The sequence below is a fragment of the Dissoconium aciculare genome, assembly GCF_010015565.1.
Source record: "Dissoconium aciculare CBS 342.82 unplaced genomic scaffold K489scaffold_3, whole genome shotgun sequence".
NCBI lineage: Eukaryota > Fungi > Ascomycota > Dothideomycetes > Mycosphaerellales > Dissoconiaceae > Dissoconium > Dissoconium aciculare.
In genome coordinates this window covers 2,492,119-2,501,244 of record NW_022984953.1, presented here as the reverse complement: position 1 = coordinate 2,501,244, position 9,126 = coordinate 2,492,119, and the positions used below count along the sequence as shown (strand labels likewise).

General features: G+C 53.0%; 3 protein-coding genes across 3 annotated transcripts; 2 read left to right on the top strand and 1 right to left on the bottom strand.

Annotated features, from left to right (window-relative positions):
* Window positions 1-1,976: 1,976 nt before the first annotated feature.
* Window positions 1,977-2,854, bottom strand: K489DRAFT_387574 (SH3-domain-containing protein; the record flags this gene model as incomplete). Its single annotated transcript, XM_033606337.1, has 3 exons — window positions 1,977-2,066; window positions 2,140-2,739; window positions 2,810-2,854. 3 exons carry the CDS (start codon window positions 2,852-2,854, stop codon window positions 1,977-1,979), a joined length of 735 nt encoding a protein of 244 aa, XP_033462777.1.
* Window positions 2,855-4,629: 1,775 nt separating this feature from the next.
* On the top strand, window positions 4,630-7,051 carry K489DRAFT_378283 (isocitrate dehydrogenase NADP-dependent). Its single transcript, XM_033604375.1, has 2 exons — window positions 4,630-6,058; window positions 6,161-7,051. Exons 1-2 carry the CDS (start codon window positions 5,098-5,100, stop codon window positions 6,577-6,579), a joined length of 1,380 nt encoding a protein of 459 aa, XP_033462776.1. The 5' UTR covers window positions 4,630-5,097; the 3' UTR covers window positions 6,580-7,051.
* Window positions 7,052-7,255: 204 nt separating this feature from the next.
* K489DRAFT_429942 (uncharacterized protein) lies at window positions 7,256-9,013 on the top strand. The gene is made up of 2 exons (XM_033608394.1): window positions 7,256-7,440; window positions 7,492-9,013. The coding sequence occupies exons 1-2, from the start codon at window positions 7,363-7,365 to the stop codon at window positions 8,674-8,676; spliced, it is 1,263 nt and encodes a 420-aa protein (XP_033462775.1). The 5' UTR covers window positions 7,256-7,362; the 3' UTR covers window positions 8,677-9,013.
* Window positions 9,014-9,126: the final 113 nt, after the last annotated feature.

Genomic DNA, 9,126 nt, shown 5'->3' with positions numbered 1-9,126 from the left:
CACAGGAGAATATCGAAGTAAAAGAGCGAGTGGTCGAGCAAGGAATGTCGCCGACGGAGGATACAATGGCGAAGCCCGACATGACTGACAACATTCATGCTACTCATTCCGCATCGATCAGTCTTGCCGCCCTGCCTGTGATTATTCCCTTAGTTGCCAATGGTGAACCACGTCCTCGTGAAGCGCTACCACATCAGGCCCCATCACCAGAGATGAGCAAAGAAACATACCAGTCTCATCGCTCTCGACGTGCGCATCGCGACCGAAGTTCACGCGAGGACCAGGACTCCAGGGAAGCTATATCGCCAGATCTCAGAAAGGGTTCGCGTAGCAGCAGACTGGCCCGGGAGGAAGAGATGGAACGGGAGAGAAGTCACAGGTCATCACGCCCGCGTTCAATGACAGCAGATGAAGAGAGAGAGTATCGCAGGAGGCGCGAAGCACGCAAGGCTGAAGAAAGGGCTCGTGCGATAGCATTAGAGCAGCGACTTGCAGAGGAGCAAGAGGAGGAATTACGTGCTGCAGCGCGTGAAGCGCGCCGTGCAGCTGCGCGGAAAGCTGCTGCCGAGGAAGCCGCCAGGATGGCGCGTGCCGAAGCTGAAGTCGCCGCGAAGAAGGCTGAGGAGCTGAAGAAGCGCAATGAAAAGGCAACAGAGAAGCCCGAGGCTGCCCGCTCAATGCCGCGCGAGCGTCGGGCATCGGCTCAGGTTCGGCAGTCCTCCGGGACCAAAAAGTCTGCGTCTGCGCCAAAAACCGGCTTTTTTGCCAAGTTGACTGGTAGCAGCAGCAATAACAGCTCCGCGCGTAAAGCCTCGATACCTTCCGCTCCAGCACGAAGGATGCGAGAGCCGGAATCGCCAAGAGTCTCGAGCCGTGGAAATGAGCGGACGTCGTCACGAGCAGAAAAGGAAGCAGATCGTCCACGTAAGGTGTCCACACCGCAGCCACATACTCCCGACCGATCACGAGGCACTCTCACACCGCAGCCACGACCATCGACGCCGAAGGAAGCACCAGTTGCGGAGGAAGTGCCTGTACCATCCACGACAAGTCGCGAGAAAGAAGTTCCTGAAAAGCCTGGATCGCCTCTCGCATCACCGGCCTCGCCGCGAAAGCATCGCCATCACCATCACCACCGCAGCACCGGCAGTGGCACTGAAAAGAGCGGCCGCAGAGAAGGCGAAGTCAAGACTTCCAGAGCTACACCATCCCATCCTCGCGAGTCCGAGCAGGAGTCTAGCACACCTCGTGAGAATGAAGACCGCCCGAAAACCTCCTCATCGCGCAGAGGAGAAGGCGAATCAGAGCGAGAAGCCACTGAACGCCGAAGACGACGAGATACCGCTGCCAAGGAATCCACTCCCAGAGAATCAGCTTCACCGCGCGAAGGAGAGCCGAGAAGACGAGCCGAGGGCAGGGAGAGTTCGCGACACGAAGCGCACGGAAGTGAGCGAAAGAGGTCGAGTCGACCGGCTGCTGCCAACGGGTCAACGAAGACGCCACAGCCTGCCCCAGCTCCGAAGCCAAAGGGACTGTTGGGCTCTCTTTTCCGGGCTCGGTGAAGAGTCATTCGGCCTGCCGCTGTGGGTTGTCTTTCCCAACGTCTAAGATTTCCATCTTGCAAGAGCCACATAATTTTTGTTCCGGATTTGGAATGCGTTTACATTTTCTGCCTTCCACTTTGGAAAGTGATGAGCGATTTGCATTTAGCCGCACTGCTGCGCGCAAAGCGCGAAGGGCGTGACGATCGAGTTTTGTAATTATGACCTGTATATTCTTATCAGCACTATTTGTTGACATTCTCTTCACTGTTTTCAGCTTTCCTGATGAGGGAGGGTTCCGGTCCAAACCAGCAAACTTTTATCAATGTGACATGACGATCTATATCTTTCACGTTCAAAGCAAGATCTCGAGAATCAAAACGCCGTTCCGATGCAATTTGAGGATATTCGTAATCGTCATGATAATCATGAAGCCTAGAAAATACTGTTGACAATGTTGCCACCGATAGTAGCTCCCGCACCGAAGATGGCAGCGTTTCCGAGCTTCTTGCCAAACTTCTTGCCCTGTGGTTTGTGCGTCAGCATGAGTTTCGATGTTCCGGAAACATCCTGAGGAAGGAAAGAGAAAATGACATACCATCTCTGATCCTTTATTCGGCGCCTCGCCTGTGCCGTTTCCAACCTGGCTAACCTCCAGTGGCGCATTACCATAGTTGTTGCCATGAGGATTGACCGGCGCGGCACCTTTCTCCTCGTTGACCTTGACGTAGCTCCGTGGGAAGATACCCTCACGACCAGTGCGTGTGTTCTTACCCTTCCACCATTCTGCGTTGAGGTACTCGGTCACACTGATCTGATCATTCGGCTGCAGCTCCAAATCGCCAGCGTCGGGCGAGGTGTAGGCGTACAGTGCGGTGGCCTGTGCCAGAGCGGGCCAATTCACTGCTGGTGGGGGCGTGTTGTATGCAGGTGGCGGAGGTTGAGGTGTTTGGTTCTGTTGTTGCCCGTAGAAGTTTCCGGTCTTCTCGTTCGAGCTATCGTTATTGCGCTGTTGGTTTTGGAGGTTCAGGTTATTCAGCGCTGCGGTCGGAGGTTGCGGTGCGAAGGCGGAAGTGTTGGAGGGAACCGCTCCCACGGAGAGGGGCGCGTGCAAAGCTGTTTGCGGCGGGATCTGGCTGAGCAAGTTTGAGAGCGTCTGAGGAGTGATGATCGAAGCATCGCAGAGATATTCGAGTTCCTGCGACGCAGCGAGTCAGTCAAGGGACATGAAGCATATATTCTCTTCATGAGCCAAATGCAGCACCTACTGCTTTGATTGTCCGGATAGACCGGTTGACCGCGGCGGTCTGCATTTCTTCGGCGGGCGACATTCCTGTTTAGGCACGTCTGATGTATTGATCGAATACGACAGCTGTCAAATTGATTTGACAAAGAGTGTTGTATAACAAGCCGGTCTATTCAGATTCACGTCTGTCCATCGACCTCCTGTAGATCTGCATGGCGCGAAGCGCTGAGAGCCCGATGAGCCATCGCTGTGGCGCAGCACATGGCGTTGGACGATTAGCCTGCCATACTCAAAACATACCTAGGTACGCATAATTCACGTGCTCGAGAGAAGACCAGATGACGTCATTATATGGAGTTCTGAACCCATGAAACCTGATGATACCAGGTGTGGAGCAGATCACATTAATAGCATTCTGCTCAGCACGTGATCTACCAAGTAACACCTGGGCATATGTCTTCCATGTGTTGATTGTCGTTCGGACTTAAGGCATTCATGTAGTCGTGGCAATACGCAAACGTCAAGTGGAATATAGATGCAGATTAGCTGTTCAGCATCTGGATGTATTTGTCCATCCGGTTTCACGCTGAAGTTCGGAGCGCCTAGGCGATCAGCAAAATGCTATCTTCAACTAGGAAGATAGCGGGCATCCGGATTCCGAAATCGCCGACCAGCCAGATCAACGTTCTGAGTCTATTCGTGGACGCGCAAAAGGGTTTTCATATGGACCTCGTCTAGCATGGTGAAGAGGTCGCGAACTGAATTTCGGCGTGCGGAATCTGTGTAACCTCGGCGGTCTTCCACGAGCAAATGACACCGCTGACCATTATCTCACAATCATACGACAGCCCGCTTCACGACGACCACAATCCACTTCTTGCTAACGAACGCTGGAAATTTAACCTATGAGCCCTTCATCGGTAGTTGAGAATTATCGACCTGTCGTCGTCTGGACAGTCTAGGTTGAGCTCCGATGTCGCTGGACAGGCTGGCGTGAATTTAAAATTGCGCCATGGGTATCCCGGCACGGACGACTCGACACTGGATATTCGACCTCGTGTGAGCTTGTCGTATGTATGGAACAATATGTGCGTACGTGATTCTTGCACAATGGAGATGAATTCCACGACAAAGCTTGAGTGATCTTTACAGCACGTGGAGGTTCGCCAACGGAGCAGGATGGTATTCAACGGTTCATTCTCGTCAGCTCTTGTCCGGAGAACACGTTTTTGTTCGACAGTCAAGGGTTCGGCACGACGCCCTGTGAATGTCAGAACGGAGCCTTGCTGCCGCCCCGACCCTCGCGTGCATGCATAGGAATGTGGTGAAGTTGTGGCTTATTGTCCTCGCCGCTCCACTTACCGATCCCACGCAGCGATCAGTATGAAGAGAGATGAGCATTGAAGCTTACTGGGGTAATGGCTATGCTGATGGGCATGGCATACGTTGAATGCGATTGATGCGTTCGCGGTTGCATATACTTGCCAGACATCACTGTCTCTGCTGATCGGCGGCTGATTCGAGCACAAGGTGCAAAGGTGCGTCCTACGATTCGGCCGCTACCTCCAATCGAGCTGGCTTTCCGCAAGACATTGGACGACCTAAAAGCCGTTCTTGTCAATCTTCCCTTCCCTGGAAACAGTGGAGGAGGCTCAGACCCGAAGAGCGATGAGGGGTCCAGCCGGACTAGCCTGGATGGATCATAGTCGGAAGGTTCGATGCGTGCGCATAGGCTCAAAATCGTAGGCTGAAAAAATTTATGTGCAAGTGTTTCTGGCGTCACCCTCCATTCACCCGTCCGTGATCTCCATTCCTACCACTCTACACACGACGCCTTACTTCTCTGTACTGTACATAACTGCCCAGGTGCCGTTGTTCATCTATCACAAACCCTTCACCCCACGTTGTGTCAGCGCCGTCATCGCAGCTGCAGGTCTCCATCATCGGGCATTGCAGGAAAGTCGTTTTTTTTCTCCTACGCTCATCACCATTATCATCAGTCCTGCCCGCTTGTTATCACCGGCTCATCACAACGAATCCACTTTTGCGGCGCGAGAGAAGAAAACGCTTCCTTCGCAAAACCCGGAAGTCTTCTAATTTAGCAGCTCTCAGCTTGCTTGCATATTTTGTTACCACCTGCTACATACAGGACAGACAGCTCCCCACCTGAGCACACCACCCGTGGTAATCCGCATTAATAATTGTTACTACCGCTTGCAGCACTCGATCTACCATCAGCTCCGTCCCAGGTTACCTAAACAGGTGACGTCCCGCGCGGGTTACACTACATTGGAATAGCAGCTCGTAGTCATGTCTTCCTACATCATTAGATCGTCCTTGACTGCTGCTCGTCCCTTCGCCACTTCCTCCTCCTCCGTCCTCTCTTCTCCTACTCGCACGTTTCCACGACCCATAGCCGCCAAACTCCTTCAGCGACGCACCATGGCTTCACAACAGTTTGAGAAGATCAAGGTCAAGAACCCCATCGTCGAGCTCGATGGCGACGAGATGACCCGCATCATCTGGCAGGACATCAAAGACAAGTTCATCCACCCTTACCTCGATGTCGACCTCAAGTACTACGATCTCGGTCTGCCCTACCGTGACGAGACCAACGATCAGGTCACCGTTGATGCGGCTGAGGCGATCAAGAAGTACAGCGTTGGTGTCAAGTGCGCCACCATCACCCCAGACGAGGCGCGAGTCAAAGAGTTCAAGCTCAAGCAGATGTGGCTCAGCCCCAATGGTACCATTCGAAACATCCTTGGCGGAACCGTCTTCCGTGAGCCCATCGTCATCCCGAAGGTACCGCGTCTGGTGCCTGGATGGAAGAAGCCTATCGTCATCGGCCGACACGCCTTTGGCGACCAATACCGTGCGAAAGACCGTGTCATTGACGGCCCTGGAAAGCTAGAGATGACCTTCACACCCAAGGGAGGCAAGCCTGAGACCATCTCCGTGTTCGAATTCAACGAGGAGACCCAAGGAGGTGTCGCCCAAACACAGTACAACACCGTCGAGAGCATCCGGGGCTTCGCACACGCTTCGTTCAAGCACGCGCTTGATCTTGAGCTGCCCATGTACATGTCCACCAAGAACACCATCTTGAAGAAGTACGACGGCCGATTCAAGGACATCTTCCAGGAGATCTACGAGAAGGAATACCGTTCCCAGTTCGAGGCCAAGAAGATCTGGTATGAGCACCGTCTCATCGATGACATGGTCGCGCAGATGATCAAGAGCGACGGAGGCATGCTCATCGCAATGAAGAGTGAGTAACACAAAATCTCGCTTTTGACTTTACAAGCTGAAAGGCGGGGTTTCTGTCTTGGTGAAAACGACCCTCGATGCTAATTTGAACCTTTTCATACAGACTACGATGGTGACGTGCAATCAGACATTGTCGCCCAGGGCTTCGGCTCCCTCGGTCTCATGACCTCAGTCCTTGTCACTCCGGATGGCAAGACCTTCGAGAGCGAAGCCGCCCACGGTACCGTCACTCGCCACTACCGCGAGCACCAGAAAGGCAACCCAACCTCGACCAACCCCATCGCCTCCATCTTTGCATGGACCCGCGGTTTGGCCAAGCGTGGTGAGCTTGACGGAACACCCGAGGTCGTCAAGTTCGCCGAGAGCCTTGAGGAGGCATGCATTCACGTTGTCGACCAACAAGGCATCATGACCAAGGATTTGGCCATCGCCTGCGGCAAGAAGGACGACTTTGTCACCACTGGCGAGTACCTGGATGCTGTGGAGAAGAGAATGAAGGCGGTTCTCAGCGCCAAGCTATAGACGGCCCATGATAGAGCAACGAGGAGTCTGGACAACAGGATAAGCAGAAGTTGCTGTCGAATCGACGCCAAAGTTGGCGTTGCCGACGTAAAGAGAAGGATGCGCGCTTTGCTGGACATGCTCAAATTCCGGAGCTCATACGTCTCCGGCAATCTCGTCCCGCCAATGATGCAGCGTCGCACGATCGCGTCGAAAAGTCTCTGCGCAATTGCGATGCTACGAAAAAATCGGAGGAAGTCCGACGCACGTTAGAGGGGCGCATCAGCATATTTATCTCCGAATATCCATCGACATCATCTTAAGCGGCTGTCTCAGATGTAGCCACCGAGAGAGTGTATGAATATCTCAAAATCAATCAAACATTTATAGATCATCATGTAACGTGTCTTGTTGGGCTGGATGTGCGATGCGAGAATAAACACTACTACTACGTGCAGTGTAGCATATCAAAACGTTCGCCTGAGCCGTCACCCAAATCGTTGCCAATTTATCCAGGGTTGATATTGATATCTACTGTAATATGCGTCCGATGAAAGCGCCTGACTTCATTGGTGAACATGCAGTCAATGAACCTCTGAATCTAATGCTTCCAATTCGTAGGCTTGATCACTGCTTACATGTGTGTTGAGCAAGTGTCGATAATCTGTCTTTTCCATCGTGAGCAGCATCGGTCATAATTTACTCGGTCTATTTGCCAGGCATGTACAGATTCGTCGCATTTGGGAGCATAATCTGCTCTGTCTGAGCAACGATGGCCATATAGGTCAACTCGAAGCGCGTGACATGTATGAACCCTCCACTGCCGAGCCAAGGATCGTCGAGATTCATCACAGTTCTCGATTTGTGGTCATGGCGCCAGTAGTAAGTCGAGACGCCGATCATCGTATGATACTGTATTGACCGCATTCACAGACGCCATCACCGCGTCGTTTCCTCGCAGGTGGTCGTTCTCAGAAGCCTGACGATGCCAAAGCTGTGGCGAAGCCGTTCCTACCATCTACAGGTGCCGCCGATGGTCCAGCTCCAGGACGAAATGTGTTTGCGAAAACGACAACAGAGGGAAAGCAGATTGCTATTGGCGAAACGATACAATTGGGCCATACTTCGCGAGCGCTGCTGCAATTTGCGCAGACACCGCGATTCAATCATGGGCGATCAACGCAAGCCCCACCAAGCACACCGCGGCCGAGCATTGTTTCGACGACAGTGAACTCATCAGTGCGGGCTAAGAGGGAAGATGTCGAGGAGGTTGCTTCACCAGAGATGCATGATGATTTCCGCGATCGTCGAGGACGCTATCTCGATGAGGAAGACGACTATTACAATGCACACGCTGTCCATGCCAACGGTAAAGACCGCACGGAACTCTTTTATCAAACGAACGAGCAAGTCTCGGCTGCGACCTTGAATAACGAGATCAACGAAGGCGGCACATGGTCACAAGAATTACCGTTCTCTCCAAAGAGGCGGAAGCTGAGGCAACCACAAGCCGATCAGCAACAAGAGCATGAGCATCCGATGCCTATCGATAACCCTGCAAGACCCATCTTCCAACGTCCAACAGTGCCAGCTTCGGCTGCAAGGCCGGAACACCTGACGACCAGCATACCTCAATTTGTCACCGTAGGCGCACCGTCTACAAGCAGCAACACGAGCTTGCGTCCAACATTTCTTCGACCCGCGGAGAACACCGACGTGACTGCGTTGCCATTACCAGAGATCTTCTCTCCTCATCGTCGCGGAGCTAAATTTGTCCCGGGTGGGACAGCAGCAATTGTGCAGCAGTGGATCCTTCAGGCTGGCCAAGATGCGATTATGAGTCGTCGGATCCGGCGATTTGATGATGACTTCGCGATGACCATTACTGTGAGGCAGGTTCATGGTAGTGGCCCGATGATCATCTCAGGATGCAGAGTCGGCGACGAGGAATCGACTGTAGAGATATTGTTAAGCGCTCATGCAACAGCGGCGTCCTCAAGAGGCTGCGAGGTCGTTCCGGGCTGTAGAGTCGGCATTCGGGCGCCGATGTGGGATGTCATCGGTCCAGGAGGACGATCGTTGATAGTGGCGGCGGATTGGAGGTCGTTGCCGGCGTGAATCAAATTCCCCGGACAAGGACATGGTTGATTCTCGGATGACCATTAAGATATCGTGGGCAAGAAACTGCAAGTAATTACCGTCGAGCCAAGGAATGATGTTCTAGAAGACCAGGAGTGACGCGACATGTGTTTGCGATATATCGTCAGCACTGTTTCATGTTGAGACGATCTGGAAACAAATCTCCCAGCCACATCGATGATCCTCAGCCACTCCCTCGGCGGGGACGGGTAGTGGCGCATCTCTCGCGATGACACTGCACTCCACAGCACCACCTGCCCCTGAAATTATCATTGATTTGGAATATACAGAGTTTACGTAGAAATTAATGCGCGAGAAGACACATCGAAACCATAATGGTACGCGCATTGTCGAAGGCGCAGTATGTTACCACGGTAGGCACTTGGGCAGGATCGGGAGAGTGACGAATGCGTGCACGGCCACAATGTT